We start from the raw sequence: 15,544 nt of genomic DNA, 5'->3' as shown, positions 1-15,544 counted from the left end.
AGCAATGTGCTGAATGTTTAAGTCAGTGTTGTTATATGCGCCGCTGAGACAGAAGAGGACTGCTCTGACCAAACTCGAATATTGAATTACACAAGTAAAGGATTATTGAGAGGTTCCCGTATTAACCTTGTACCATAACGTTTTAGGTCTGTCTTCGGCTTGTATGATAAATATTCTGCACATGCTGAAGAGTTTCCAGCCTCATTTGTTTGTGCAGCGGTCCTGATGAAAGCCCCCGGGGCTGCTTTTAGGGCACAGAAAGTGAAAAAATAAGTGTTGTTAAACATTGAACTGTCGCACTGATGGAACGCTTCCCCCTCTCACTGCAAATGCAGCTGCTGTGAGCGTGTGTTTCTGTAACATCCACCTGTGAATCTGGTTTTTATGACTCCAAACCCCTCCGTGACAAATCCTCTGTCCCCCTCTTTCCCCTGCATGTCGGTGGCTCTACAGAAATGACTTTCTGTCCTTCCAGTCTGTCGACTTGGTGAACGGAGCAGCTTCAGGGTGTAATAACTCCTGAATGAAGAGCCGCTGGGGCCAGAGAGCTAATTTTAACTCTTCACATAATAGCAAGAATTTAAAGTGGGCGAAAGTGAACCTGCATGGCCTGCTGAGGAGCTGTGACAGAGACGCACAGCGGGGCACAGGGAAGCAATCGCGGCAAAGTTCACAGCCATGTGAGTGATGTGCTCTGATATAGAAGTGCTATTCCTGGAAGGCACAGGCTGAGTCACACTTCAGACAGATAACTTTTCTTTCTAATCACCCAAGGAAATCTATATGTTTATCAGTCTGATATATGGGAAAAGGAACGTCCTGTTAGTATTTCTTTAAACCTATCGCAGTCACTGCTAAGCCCCAGGATGTATGGCACCTCTACAAAATAGTGTCAAGGGAACTTATTTAAGTGGCAAGCACTAACATCCTGTGAAAGAAAACACCAGAAATACCAACTGTAACACTCTGAGTTTTACATGGACCTCTTATCTGACCGCATCTGACATATAGAGGCACATACAGACGACCTCTATCCTGTTTATTGAGCAGACTGAACACTCCGTCTGTCATATTGATAATCGTTCAGCTCTATACTACTTTACCACAATAAAACTACACAGCCTGTCCTCCTTATCAGTTTATGCTATTATTCCAGCCTCAGACCTGGTACATATCCAGGCTATATTCTAGGGTCATGGAGTTCAACCGATTTAAAGAAGTGCTGCTGCTCCAAATCAGTTGAACCCCAGAGGGCCTGGAGAGATAGCTGACTGATGTATGAAAAGGCCCTTCATAAAGCCAGACCAGTTTATTATAATTCATCAATAATAGAACAACCCACGTTTTCAAAGTCACTAATGACCTCCTCATGGCATCAGACCATGGGCTTCTCTCTGTTCTTGTTCTACTGGATCTCAGTGCTGCCTTTGACACCGTAGATCACAGCGCTGCAGATTCTCAAGCAATTCAGGGAAATCAGTATCCACATCAGATGTTAAAGTAACAAAAGGCCTATATGGAACATGAAAATGGAATTGATTAAAATTCATACGCATTAATAAGCAACATACTGCAGTTCACTTCACAGTCACATTGTTGTTATTAATAAGAGATCTGGCACCATTCCTACAAGCTCCCATGACATGTTTTGTCATGGAGATTGTGGTAGAACACCAGGCAGTGCGTGCTTGGGTGTGTGACAGCTCTATCAGCGGGCAAGTCATTCATCTATATTTATAAATGCAGGATCCACCAACCCTTTTCTTCCTCTTTACACTGAGGAGAAGAGAAAAACAGCGGCGTGAGTCATCACCACTCCTCCACCTGCAGGGATGGAGACAGAGCGAGCAAGCCTTTCTGATGACCAGAGAGAGAGAGAGAGAGAGAGAGAGAGGGAAAACGATGTCTTTTCATTGAGGAACAGGTTGCTGGTATTGAAGGTGACGGCTCACACACACACACTTCATATTTGAATCAACACCCGAACCTTTGATGAGCCCAAACACTCTGCATTATGATAATAAACCTGCTTTTGTTGTTTTTAAGGAGCAGTCTGGTGGTTTTCAGTGTGCTCTCAGCACAAAAAACCTCCTGAGATCTTCATGTTTTTAGCAACATAGCTCTTCGACTTAATGTGAAATGGAGTGTGCCAAAAGCTGCCATTCTTCAAAGGTCCTCAAAAAAGCCATTCAATCATCCACATCTGCTGCACTCACGTTTGGACATGACATCACAACACTGCGCTTTGACCTTTGACCCTCTTGTTACATAACAAGTATAAAGAAATAATGAGCAGAGGATCGTGGGTAAGAAGAGCCAGAAAAGCAGCCTAAGTGTCAAAATCACTTGATAGAAATACCACATGTGACGTCATATATACTAGTATTATTTCTGTGGCTGATCAAACATACTGATTATAAACTGTTATTTTTTTAAATGGCTAAAGTTCATAACAATAAAGGAGGCTTCTACCTGCTGACGGTCCCATCACCTGCAGGTGGTTTGTGGGCGGGGCTGAAGTGTCAGTGTAACTGGAAGCACCTGAGCCTCTCCATCTGTGCTGCGTTTCATATCAGCTCCGACTTACACAACAAGTTTTATAAATAAAACAGCAAACATGCTGCCTGTCTGAAAGAGGCCGTGTTCATTCATTTAGAAGTTTTAGTGTTTTAGTTTGATGATTCGAAGCAGCATCATTTAGTGAAGAAGAGGACTCTGTCTTTCTCTCCCTTTAATCAATTCAAATCGACGTGACACTGATGAATCTAATTTGCTGATGCAATATCAGACAGATGGTTTTATCCTATCAGCTGGGAAACATCTGCTGCAGTGTCTGCTTTCTTTTCCTACACATCGCCGTCTGATCACTGGCACAGACACGATGAGGAGATGAAACGATCTCTCACCGCAGACCAGCAGAGCTCCCTGCTAGCACGAGATGGGACTCTCACGATGTGGCAGCTCGTCTACACTATCAGTGCATTGAAGAAATCATCTGTGCTGATAACAAACCAATGAACCAGGGCCTCTAAATTTGTGCTTCATAGAAATGAGCGTTCGGGCTGATTAAACCTATCCGTAGCAGCTTAATCATTTTGTGGTTTGGATAAAATGGTGTCTGTAGAGACATTTGCACCTTGGTACTCCAGCACTAGAGCAACTTTAACAATAGAAAAAAGAGCAAGTTACCCTTTAGCCAGCCCCTAGAGGCCTGTTGTAGGGCAGACAGTTTGGAACAGAAGAGCTTTTTTGGTGGTTTAATGTTGGATAAAGGTGCACAGACAGAGGTGTTTGGCCTCATCTCTTCTTGTTTTGAACAGAGATACAGGCACTGGCTGACTCCCTAACACTGAGGATTCACTGTGAAACAACAACATCACTCTTTTCTGTAGGTACACACAGGCCTCTATTACATTCAAGGAATATCTCTGGTCTATACTCATGACTGTAGGCATGTACGTGTAGCTTGAATCAAAAGTGTGGCATCTTAACAACTCTTACAAATCAGAGGGGAGCACCGCAAAGAGCAGGTGATGGGGAAGATCTTCCCTCACACAGCCTCTTTAACACTAATGATGTTTTACCATTATAATGGGTCAACTGAACAGGACTCCTGCACTGAATGCAATCCTGTACCTTACTGTCTGTACAGTCACACAGAACACAGAACTTCCCAGCTTAGTCTGGAAACTTTTCATTTCCAACACAGTATGTCTGTGAGCTTTTTCTAAAACTGACCCAAAGTCCGCATTCCACTGTGACCCACCCACCTCACAGAGGCCGACTGGCCTTATCACAAGTTAAGTAAATGAAATGGAAGCAGTAGAACTCCCATAAACTTTGAACCTTATCAGCCGGGAGCAAACAGCCTCCGAGCCGCCTGCATTCACGCTGCAAGACCTCCATCAATGTCTGCAAACAGGCAGATACAGAGGAGGGAGAGGCTGCACTGGGGAGATGAAGAAAGGAGATGTCAAGAAACCATTTATCTGAGAAAAAAAAATAATCACATTAACAAGAAGTAGTTTGTAGTTTTCAGGGCGAATCAGCTGATGTTTCAAAGAAAAAATTTTTGCTGTCAACAAGACTGTCAGGGCTGTTAGTAACAAATGTAAAAGCATGCAATGCACATTTGGTATTCTGTATATTAGCACATACACTGCCCCAGTTTGTAGTTTAACCCCAGTGCATTCTGGGTGTTAAACTTCTGTAGCACCATTTAAAAAAACATTTCACCTCTCTGCTCAATAGTCCCTCAAGTTTTAGTCCAGCAAGCTGAGAGCACAGTCTATAGAACACAGTTGATGTATGGCTAGATAGCTCATTAGCAGTTAGCCTAATATTTTTGAATTTAGGAGTATAATGCACAGGAGTTATGCTCCATGATATTCAATGGAGCTGAAGGTCTACAGGGATTGACTCACTTTTGGAGCCACCCTCAAGTGGCCAATCAAGGAACTTCTTCTGCTTGTATTTCAAGATGGCAGCAGCTATTCCTCCTGCCATATTTTACTGTCATATAGTTGAAGGAATTAGAAAATATAGGTTAAAAAAAACATGTGGAATTGAGCCATCTGCAGCATCCTTCTCTTTAATGTGTTTTGACTTGTGTCTTCATTCAGAGTCTCATTAGAGAATTTGAAAGCATGTTTTATTTACTGCAACAAAGTTTGATTTATCTATAATGTAGACACCAGCTGTGCTCAGTGATTTACAGGCAGACATAACTTTCAGTGAATAACACAAAAATGATGTTAAATATGTATCAGTTCTATTTGAACTGAAGAATATATTCTAAGTTTTTAACGCTAAAAGGTTAATGGCTGCTCGCTGTTCTTCTGCTGCTGGACCAAAGCCAGTGCCTACCAGCCGCTGGCTCTAGATTAAGGTTTTGCATGCGAGCAGAGTCGCCATCAGCTACAGCTGGGAGAAGAGGTGGGAGTCCAGATATGATCCATGTTGACACTTCAAAAGATCAGTGGAGGTGGAAGCATTTCATTATTAGTGGTGATGTCACCATGTTAAAATAATGCATTACAGGAATTTATACTTTTTGGCAGTTAGAAGCTAAGAAAACATGTAGCCTAAAAATTATCTGAAATAATTTTTTTTTATGTGTGCCTTAACACGGCAGAAAACGATGTAATGAAACATCTTCTATATGATCAAAATCCTCTCTTCTAGCCGCAGGATCAAAAGTTGTGCCTCATACAGAGGAAATTGTGGAACAAAAGGCCAAGCAAAGACTTCAAAGACATAATTTGAGTAAAGATCTGAACCCAGCAGGGAGTTCTCTGATGACTTAACCCAGCTTTTCATCTTCTTTGCTGTGACAGGAGCATCAAGCACTCAGAGGTCACGTTTCAGTATTAAAACGCTGTTTTCATGCAAGTTCACAGCCGACATATCAGCAGACACCTCTGGCCATATAAAACAGTTTGTATGTCAATGGCTCTGACCTTCTTGCCTTCACAGGAAGTGGGAGTGATGGCCTTATAGGCTGCTTTTGATCACATAAGAGGCTCTATGTGTGTCTATGTGCTCACTTTGCATTCTTTTAATGTTTGTTTGTAGTTGTATTATGTTTCTGTAATGTTTAATGACTTTTAACATAAAGTACATTTAGCAAGTAAAAAATGCACAAAGTGCTATGTACACAGATGATTCTCATCAATAGCAATGTCACCGAGTAGAGAAAACATTTAAAGTCTATGATAATTGGCTTGAGATTCAATTTCAAAAGCAGATTGACAACGTTTTGGGCAAACTGGAAAGATGTAGGTCTGTTTTAGGGAAATTGATACAAGATTACGCCACTTCACGAAGTCAGACAAGTTTTAAATGTTCTGGTTATGTCGCATTTAGAATATTGTTTTCCAATTAGGTCCAGTGCCTCAGCAAAAGAAAAAAATGACAAGAAAAAATGACAAGTGGTCCAAAAGGAAGCGGCATGTTGTGCTTTAAAGCATTTGTATGTAACTAAAGTAAGAGATACATTCAGTGGGTTGTGTTGGCTAAGTGTTTGACAGAGTGCCGACAGTTATTATTAAGAATATACTGACATTGTGTATGAGAGGTTTTCTTCTCATTTTGCTCAACACAACTATCAAATAAGTGTGTAACTGAAAGACGGCTCATGCTAATAAGGAAGCCTATAAAGAAAGGGCAAGTCAATTATAGTAATAAAGCAACATGATAAGGGCAGACCGCGAACATCTAAATAATCAATGATAACAATGCCGACACAATCGGTTGTAAACTTTATCTGTCTTTATATTTAATCTAACTTTATCTTTTAATTAGCAACATTAGCCATATTGTCTAGAAGCAGGTGTAAATTCTTACTTTAGTTTATTTCCACACATTCCTGATCCTGATCCCCTCTTTGAGGAACAATGGTTAAACAGGAAGATGGCTCTTTTTATGGCTCTGCTTCAGCTGTGTTTAGTCTTTAGTAAAGACTCTTTACTTAAGAGTTAGGTAAGTATCTTGACTCTTTAGTTGCCCCCCCTGTGGTTATGAGGGTGGTCAGGGCTGCCTGATCACCCTCATAACGATGGAAACTGCACCTGGCACAAACTAAACATTATCCACCTTTTTTTCTGTTTGCATTTACTTGAGCAGAGTTTGACTCATCAAGTGTTCATTTTTTATAAACACAAACAGAGTCAACAGCATTTTAACCCGCTGTCACTATACACCCACTCCTGTAATCAAAAGCCATTACAGCCGGCCTGCATGACTTCAAACATAACCTGTAATCAGAGCGTGCTCCATCAGAGTTGATGCAGTGCACAGATGGAAATATGTGAACAATCTGCTGTAACAAAGATCCTTTAAATAAAAAAAATAAATAAAACCTGCTTACCCAGCTGTGTCCCCAGTGTATATCCTCATGTCCAAAAACACAGGCACCCTGGACAAAGCACAGACATTCTGGTGTTCTCTGTATTTATTATTTTTTCTTGCTGTTGTACTCTTAACAAGGAGCATAAATATTTTACATAACGAGAACATCAGTTTGGTTATTTACAAGATAAAATAAATGACTTACAACTCACAATGTGTTCGGAGCTCTGGAGGAGGGGGGAGGAAGAGGAGGAGGAAGAAGAGAAAAATAACTACAGCCACTTTAGTGTTTGGCTGAGAGTACACATCCAACCGTACAGAAACCAAAAAGGAACTATAGAACATGGCTGCCGTTCTGTGGCGCGATGGCAGACTGAACATGCACGAGGCCTGTTTGACTCTGGAGCAGCTATATTTTCCAAAAAGCAACCTAATAAATAAACAGAAATTTCCAGTGTCTCACACAGGCAACAGTCCATTTCTTGTAACTTTAAAGATCCAAAGAGAGGAAAAAAAGCTGCAGCAGTAGTTTAAACAGACACCTCCACAGAGGGCTGCATGTGATAAGCTGTATGGTCTGGTTTTTAGTCTCTCTGGTGAACATCAGCTCAACATACGCTTCAGACATTTTAGGGATAAAAGTAGTTTTATGAGCATTTTCAAATGGTGTACAAAACATGTGGTCAGTATATCTGAAAAAACACTGCGAGTGGAAATAAAGATGGATGAACCTTCCATGGGTGTCGCCATCTTGGAAGTGCCTACCTCTGCCTAAACCCTGTAGTAAAGATAGCTGTGATTCTTCTACATGATCACCCACACACAAGTTTCACTGCACCTGAGATGGAAAACGCAGAGAAGGAAGCCTGCATCAATCCGATACACCACTACTCAGATTCCAGACAAACCAATATGGACATGGCTCACTTCATGTGAAGCCTTCAAGTCAACCATGGTGATCGAGTCCTAAAGTGTGAGGATGTGTATTGTTCCGTTATTAACAAGAACACTGAGACTCTTTCCTAAGTGCGAAGCTGCAGCCTGTGTGTGTGTGTTTTCAGCACACCTTTACATAATACTTAGAGACAACACACCAGGAAGGCACTCATGCAAAATGGTGGGTGTTTATGAAACTGGTGAGAATGCAGCTCTTTAGCTCTTTCCTGCAGCGACTACTCTACTCTCTAACACATCATTCCTCATCTGTCGTCTGAAATCAAACAGAAAAAGTACTTCAGCTCCTCTGTGTTTCTTTATTTTTTCTGTTACTTAGGTCAGACAAAATGTTCCCAAAAGGTACCAAAGTAAAAAAAAAAAAACAGACCAGCTCACCATGAGCCTTCCTGTCAGAGAGGAAGAGAGTGAAGATTTGTGCGTATCGACTCAAGTGCAACATAGGATTGTAAAGTCGGGTCGAGGTGAGACAGGACACAGAGATACCAAGCATGCTAAATAAAAACAACTGGGTGCCAACTCTGTTCAGTGTGAAACCTGTTCAGATATGTGCCATTGCGCCACAGAGTCTAATGGAGGTCAAGAGGAAACTATGTGTCCTCTCTGGAGGTTTTTCATCTTGCTGTCGGTTTTGGGAGTGGTGGGTGTCCAGGAGAGGGACGTGATGGAGGAGAGGGGGTGAGGAGGATTCTTTAGATGGGCAGCTGGAAGCTGATGTCCACTTGAGCTTCCTTTGCCAGAGTGACGATTTCAGAAAGCTTTACAACCTTTGAACAGACGGAAGAGACAGAGAAACTTAAAACGTCTGTAAAGGCATTTTTATCAATATATAAAAAAAACATTTCTGAATAAACAGCACTGTCCTTTTAAATGTATCTAAAAATACATCTGAAGACACTCAAACCTCACTGTGACATTAGCACACACACACACACCCTCTACGTCCACATGTACAGCACACACACACAGGTGTACTTCAATTCTTTTTAGACCACAATGCACCTGTGTACCATGTAAATCACATCAAATTTATTATGTTGATTGTGTGTGTCATCATGTGTGTACCATTTTGGCAGCTTCATCCAGGTCGTCGCAGGCCAGGATTTTCAGCGGACTGGCAGCGATCAGAGCTTTGGCATCGTCCACTCTCGTTCCTAAAAACAAATCAATAATTGTATCCAACTTGAGTTTCGGGAAAGCGGAACAAAAAGTTTAGGCTGTTATCCATTTTCCATAAAACAAAAATAGTATGTGTGCGTATTACAGTCACATTACTGCTAATAAGACAGACTTTCAGACAGTGAGGCCGAGCTGCTGCTGCTTCCGTAGTTTTCAGCTTTAACAGCAGCTGTGGGAGGAAGGAACAACCTCCAGCAGATGCTTTTCAAACTTGCCATCATGGCTCGCTATGTGGCCATGGCAACCACAGACCGGAAAAGCAACACAGGTGCTGATTCTGCAGGCTGTGTGCCAGATTCATCAGTTCATCAACACACCCAAAATGAGGTGACGCTGATTCAAAGACCTTCGATCTGGAAGAATCAGACTTTGCTTTCCAATTGCCCTTGAACACATCATGTGTGACCTATGTCTCAAAGTGTCCAAAAGCTGGAAGGAAAAAATTGAATTTCATTCCATACTGATACATCATGCACAATGACCTGATCAAAAGCAACACAGAGTGTTTGGTGTTTCTGTTTGTTTGCTCTCAGGCTCCCCATACTGAATGCACAATACCACATAACTTGTCGTGGAACGACACTCTCCCATAAACAGTGTTGCATATTTATTTTATTTCTAATTCAAATGGCTCTAGTGACCTTTGTCGGATGTGTGCCTTAAAGCCTGTTGTGTAAAGTTCCCTGTGTTTCTCCAAGAAACACTTAGTTACATAGCAGAAGTGACCACCCACATGAGCTGATTTGCCATCAAAATGCTTTTGTAAGCATATAAGGGAAAACAACTGCATAGTCGCACTTTAAAGAAGAAATATATGAAACTGAAGCTCATCTAAAGTTTTATTTATATAAAATGTGCTGCAGTTAAAATCTTGGCAGCAGGATCCTCAGCAGAGGCAGTCTGAGGTGACACTGTCTTGATTTCAAAATAGAAAACAGGAGCAGAAAATGTCGCCCTGAGGAAAACTGAGAAATGTCAGCTCCGTTTAGGCTCCAAACACCCGACTACACCATTTCACTGTGCTTGCAAATTTCGCCGTCCTGAATTGAATTAAGAAGCAAAAATAAAACTGGCAGCCAGCTGGAGTTCTGTGGAAGGCCGGGTACAGACAAAAAGGACGACCTCCCCTGACAGTACAGTGCCTCCTAAAAGTGTGTATATCACAATAATCCACAGCTCGTTTGGGTTCGCCGCTCTGTGCATGTTTTCAGGAGCCAGACTTTGAAGTAGAAAGCATCAAACGAAACAGACACAAGTTCCCCCCTCAGCGCTGCCAGCTGCTGCCTGTTAGCTGCAAGTGAGAAGTGCTCGTTTAGAGTGGTGAGGCTGAAGGCTGTGCTCCATCCAGCACATAGCAAACTTTTGATTTTAGGTGTTTAGCCATGAAACACATAGATTTGTTACAAAACCCTATCCTGTTTGTCTTCAGTTTCCCTTTTTGCTGCAACAACATTTTAGTAGGACACCTGCCTGTAAGGAGACCCGGGTTCCAGACCCACACTGGTTGTACGACTGTGTTTTGTACCTTGTAACCGTACTACGATGGGGATCTTGAGGTCCAGGTCTCTAACAGCCATGATGATGCCCTGGGCAATGACATCACACCTCATAATGCCTCCAAAGATGTTGACCAAGATGGCCTGAACCTGAATGAGACACGCATTAAAAACATACATTAAACTCAGACATTTTTTGGCTTCAATTATAATACTGTATTATAAGTTAGTCAATCATGGCTACTTTGTTTCATTAAGGATTTCTTACAGAATGATGTTGCATTCTGCATGATGCAAATGTGGGAGACATTAGAATTTAACCGGGTTTGATCAAATGTCACAATTTTAAGATTAGATTCACTCAGTTCTATGACATACATGATGCATTCAAAGACTGTCTCAAAGTAAGCATGCATCTAAACTAGTATTTGGGTTTCAGAGGCTTCCATGATACTTCCTATTTCCCTGTCTAATGGTAACGACCAGCGAACTGGTGCCACCTGCTGTTTGTACCTCTTATTGCCATCATGTAATTTTAGATGATCAATTACAACAGGGGCTACAACTTCTAATTGCTTTCTTATTATTGTTTGGTCAATAAAAGTCTCAAATAGCTGAACCACCTCTGAAAAGTAAAGAGATGTTTTACAAGCCTGATTTACATCTCAACTATTTAATCTTTTCATGCCCTTTAACTAGCTGAGCTGGTTGTCACAATACCACAATTTTAGCTTGAAAAATGACTAAAGCACCTTTTTGAAAAGGATAATTGGGTGTGCAGCTTGACTTAGAACTGCTGAAATCAACACAACAAGACACCAAGAAAAAACAAGGGGGGCACAGAGTGAGAGCCAGCGGTAGCAGCAGCAGGTGTGTTTTTACCTTTCTGTCAGAGGTGATGAGTTTGAAAGCCTCTGTGACCTGATGAGCTGTGGCTCCACCTCCTACGTCCAGAAAGTTGGCAGGCGTGCCACCATGAAGCTTGATGATGTCCATGGTGGCCATGGCAAGACCGGCTCCGTTGACTAGAGAAGAAAAAGCCCATTGGTTAGCTCAGGCAGGTGCATGATTTTATTTTGCTGATCTAAAGGTAAAAACACTCTCTGTTAAACAGACTGGTATTAAGCATGACTATATGGTTAGAATAAAAAGCTGAGGCTGATGCTCTTCAAACTAGAGAAGCTCAGGGATGCACCTCACGACAGTGACAAGTCTGAAACTTTGCTGAAGATTATGTCAAAACAAAGTTTTTTTAAAAAACAGGTCACTAAAGCTGCACTGACTTCAAAAATCCACACTCTGCACTCTGCAGTAAGACAAACTCATCCCTCATGGTTACATGTTGTAACACATCATGTCAGCTATGAATTTTTAAACCCACAGTTGTCATCGTCAAAGCCCAGTTCAGCCGAACGATGAAATAAAGCATGATGTGGTACTGAGAGAAGCGTTGGGGGGCTGTCTCCTGACAAAACAAAGCCATATAACAGCACAACTCAACACAGAGAGCGTGCAAGTAAATCCAGCTGTCTGTAGGGAGGAGGAGGGGGAGGATGAAGAAGGATGAAGACGAACACACTAGCGGCGATAAAGGCACAGGCCACGCAGAGAAACTCTGGCTTGTGTTGCCTCCATAACCACTTCCTGTTTTGTTGTGCAGCATTTGTATTTGTAATTACAGTTATTACCAAAAGGCCACAGCAATTATGAGGCTGTGTTTAACAATTAGAACACAGGAATCCACCAAGTGCATTATGGGAAGAGTAGTATCTGCTGTTGTTGGGGTTTGACTTGAGGCTGAATCTGACAACTGCTTCTGCTGCTTCAAATGTGACAATTTAAATTTTGTTTTGGAATTACTACTCTTAAAATTAATCCTAGGATTAGAATCTTGTCATATTTATGTGAAAAAATGACTTGTCAAGAGCTTTTATTTTAAACCCCCACAATATTCCAACTTCTCTAATTTACTACAGAAAAATCACAAGGTCTGAGGGGCTGGAACCAGCAGATATTGCTTTTTTTTCATACATAACTAATTGAGATACTGTCATGACACTGACCCAGGCAGCCGATGGTTCCATCCAAGCCGATGTAGTTGAGATCAGCCCTGGCAGCCTGGCGGTCCCGGGGGTCCTCCTGAGTCCAGTCCTGCATGTCAAACACCTTCTTTTGTCGGTATGCTGCATTAGAGTCAAAGTTGATTTTGGCGTCCATGCACATCACTGCAGACAAAGATACACATGAGGTTCTGCCATTAGAATATAAAGTCTCTGCTTCGATGAACTCGGTCACTACTAGATGCATAAGTAAAATCAGCCTGCTATTGTTTTACATGTGGTTATTATGCTGTTTGTCATGCAGCCCTGCAGCAGGTTCTGTAGGTTTACAGTGTGTTCGCAAAGGCCTCTCCAAAGTCAATGATAGCTCTCAGTACACTCAGGATCAGAGTGTCGACATCATCATCCAGCAGGGTTTCTGAACAGTAGTTCTTCATAGGAAAGATGCAGTTGAGGGGAATTCCCACTTTTCTGCTGAAATCCTCAATCTAAGTTTGAAATAATAAAGGTTTCAGTTTAAGTTGTGTTCAATTGTTCAAATGTTCAGCTGAAACTCACCTTTGTCTTCACATATTTGCTCTTGAATGTGTTTTTCAGATCTTTTTCAACTTGCCCACAGGCCTGGTCAATTTTTGTGAGGACAGCGATCTGTGGAATACCTGTAGATACACAGATTGACTCAGATATTGTGCCTGCATTGACTTAGGCCCAGTTCACACTGGAGAAAGTCAATCCAGCTAGAGATGTAAGCCAAACCGGCTAGATCCATGGATCGAGGTCTATCCGGATATATCCAGATTGATTTCCCCAGTGTGAACGGGGTCTAATTACTGACCCCTGAGTGACAAATATGTGAATATTATGAAATGATCATGATGAAACTATCATTAGTGCTTTATTAATCTGGTCTTACCCAAAGCACTGGCTGCCTCTCTAATCTCCCTCATCTTTTGCAAAAAACCATCTTTCATGTCTCCTGCATTACCCGAGTAGAGACAGACCAGAACATGGACTCTGTCATCGGGAGAGGGTTGAGAGACGTAGCCATGGTCACTAGGTGTCAGTGGAGATACAGGATTGAACTGCAGAATGAAAAGATTTAAATTACAACTATTGCATGTCTGAGTTTTACGCATGCGTTAGGTGTGACATCTGTACCTTGTAACCCTCCTCTACATGTCCCTCCAAGGTCAGTTTGATGTCGTTGACATGGACCCCTCTTCCTGTTCCTTCCTCCAGACCCATGACATCATTAAAGACAAAAGGATAAATGTTCCCTCTGCCTTCTCTCTGGATGGTATGAGTTTTAAACTGAAACACACACACACAAATGATTGTGGTGCACCTTCTGCAAAACAAATTCTAGACCAATCAGCCTCCTGTGAGAAAGCTCTGACAGTTATAGGTGTTTTAAGTATATTTAGAGGTTCACTTTTTGCATGTGCAAATATTTTGGTATTGCTTTAATGCTCATATTTGCCCTTCGGCTTCATCAAAAGTCTGCTGCTTTCTAGCTTTCAAAGATCTTTATCAGCTTGGTGTGAGTGTAGTGCACATGCAACACTGAATATGTGCCAACACATAAGTGGATAGACATGAGTTTACACACCTCTTTAGTAAAACTGATTTCAGAGTTGTCTGAACTGGCCAAAGCTGGAATCACAACTTTCCTTCGAACGACACTGCTGACAGAATTGATGAAGGTGGACTTTCCAACACCAACTGGGCAATGGAGGAGAACTCTTATGTGTCTGACGGCCTCATTTTCAGGTTTATAATTCTTCACATAATCCAGATCACTCGCATTGTTTCTGTAAAAATGTGGCAAAGATTCAAGACAGACGTTTTCACAAAGACACTGTATGTGGGGGAAAAGGCATGCCTGGTCAACATGTCATCTCAATGATCAAACTGTCAATATCAATAATAAAGGAATGACTAAATGAATGAATGTGCCAGTAAATGCATAATAATGTGGGCAATGACCAATATAAAATATGAGATTAGTTTACATGTAAATTAAGTTCTGCATTTATTTAAAGTTGTACTGATGTGCGTAATATTTTTATTCATGTGTTTTTACATTTGTATTTTTTTATAATTGTTAGGGTTTTGGCCCGCTGGGCCTTTTTGCTGTCTTTTTTTTTCTTTCAGGCACGCCAGGGCGCTCGGTGGCAGCAGCAGGTGGGGTGGAGTTCAGCAGATGATTCACACCGGAGGGTGATCCTGTGATTAGTCCACCAGTACTTAACACCTGCATCTGGCCCAGTTCGCCGCCAGTTCTTCGTCAAATCTTCAGCGGTAGTACTGATTCTCTCCTGTCTTCTTCTGTAGAAGCTTTGTTATTCACCTGGCTTTTTCCTGTTTCGACAGAGGCGCTTCCTCCCTGTGGCTGCTGCTCCCCTGGCGTGCCTTCCTCCACAGCAAGTGGCTGGATCTCCTCAAGAAGGACGTTTTGAGTTTGAATACAATCGAACAGTGTAATAAATCTAATTTTGTTTTCTGAATCCGCATCTGGATCCTCCTTTTACCTGAAACTCCCAACAATAATAATACAAAAAACACCAATAAAGCAATACATTAACTCCCTACAAAGTTAAAAATGTTTGACAGAATGTCTGCAGCTTTACCTTGAACCTAAACACAAAGATAAACCAATTTCATGTGTCTACAAATGAAGTAATTTACTCACCCCCATTGTTAGAGCCATTTATTTATGTTCTTTATTTACGTTTTCTATATCGATAAAATGAAGTCTAGTAATTGGCAAAGTGATGTCAAATTAGGATCAGCTGTTTTATCACCAGGTGAGGGGGGAACAGATGCTTTGTTTGCTCGGGGAAAGACATTGTGGAGGATGGGGCATCGACACGGTTTTTGACCTCACGTAAACTTTATTTAATTTTGTGGAATCAAATTGAAGCCAAACAAAACAATGGATTGAGCCGAGCTTCAGTTTGTCATTTTTGGAACGTGTGTGAGTCAAGGAAGCGGAGCCCTGTTTTA

General features: G+C 41.6%; 2 protein-coding genes across 2 annotated transcripts; both read right to left on the bottom strand.

The window, feature by feature from the left end:
• Positions 1-6,930: 6,930 nt before the first annotated feature.
• LOC114426662 (succinate--CoA ligase [ADP-forming] subunit beta, mitochondrial) lies at positions 6,931-12,731 on the bottom strand. The gene is made up of 5 exons (XM_028394208.1): positions 12,542-12,731; positions 11,361-11,503; positions 10,508-10,628; positions 8,869-8,957; positions 6,931-8,570 (listed from the first exon to the last, which is right to left on the bottom strand). Exons 1-5 carry the CDS (start codon positions 12,699-12,701, stop codon positions 8,496-8,498), a joined length of 588 nt encoding a protein of 195 aa, XP_028250009.1. The 5' UTR covers positions 12,702-12,731; the 3' UTR covers positions 6,931-8,495.
• A 19-nt stretch (positions 12,732-12,750) lies between these two features.
• LOC114426639 (interferon-induced protein 44-like) lies at positions 12,751-15,541 on the bottom strand. The gene is made up of 6 exons (XM_028394172.1): positions 14,889-15,541; positions 14,148-14,349; positions 13,697-13,849; positions 13,452-13,620; positions 13,097-13,197; positions 12,751-13,026 (listed from the first exon to the last, which is right to left on the bottom strand). The coding sequence occupies exons 1-6, from the start codon at positions 15,050-15,052 to the stop codon at positions 12,865-12,867; spliced, it is 951 nt and encodes a 316-aa protein (XP_028249973.1). The 5' UTR covers positions 15,053-15,541; the 3' UTR covers positions 12,751-12,864.
• Between the last annotated feature and the right edge of the window lie 3 nt (positions 15,542-15,544).

The sequence above is a fragment of the Parambassis ranga genome, chromosome 21, assembly GCF_900634625.1.
Source record: "Parambassis ranga chromosome 21, fParRan2.1, whole genome shotgun sequence".
NCBI lineage: Eukaryota > Metazoa > Chordata > Actinopteri > Ambassidae > Parambassis > Parambassis ranga.
This window is presented reverse-complemented; position numbering and strand designations above follow the sequence as displayed.

Excerpts from the sequence above, each read along its gene's own strand:
- LOC114426662 (XM_028394208.1), bottom strand. The coding sequence starts at position 12,701 with ATGTGCATGGACGCCAAAATCAACTTTGACTCTAATGCAGCATACCGA. Across the intron at positions 11,504-12,541 it reads TGGAACCATCGGCTGCCTGG|TCAACGGAGCCGGTCTTGCC; the intron begins GTCAGTGTCATG and ends TTTCTTCTCTAG. Across the intron at positions 10,629-11,360 it reads TCATCACCTCTGACAGAAAG|GTTCAGGCCATCTTGGTCAA; the intron begins GTAAAAACACAC and ends TGTCTCATTCAG.
- LOC114426639 (XM_028394172.1), bottom strand. The coding sequence starts at position 15,052 with ATGCGGATTCAGAAAACAAAATTAGATTTATTACACTGTTCGATTGTA. Across the intron at positions 13,850-14,147 it reads AAATCAGTTTTACTAAAGAG|TTTAAAACTCATACCATCCA; the intron begins GTGTGTAAACTC and ends TGTGTGTTTCAG. Across the intron at positions 13,198-13,451 it reads AGAGGCAGCCAGTGCTTTGG|GTATTCCACAGATCGCTGTC; the intron begins GTAAGACCAGAT and ends GTGTATCTACAG.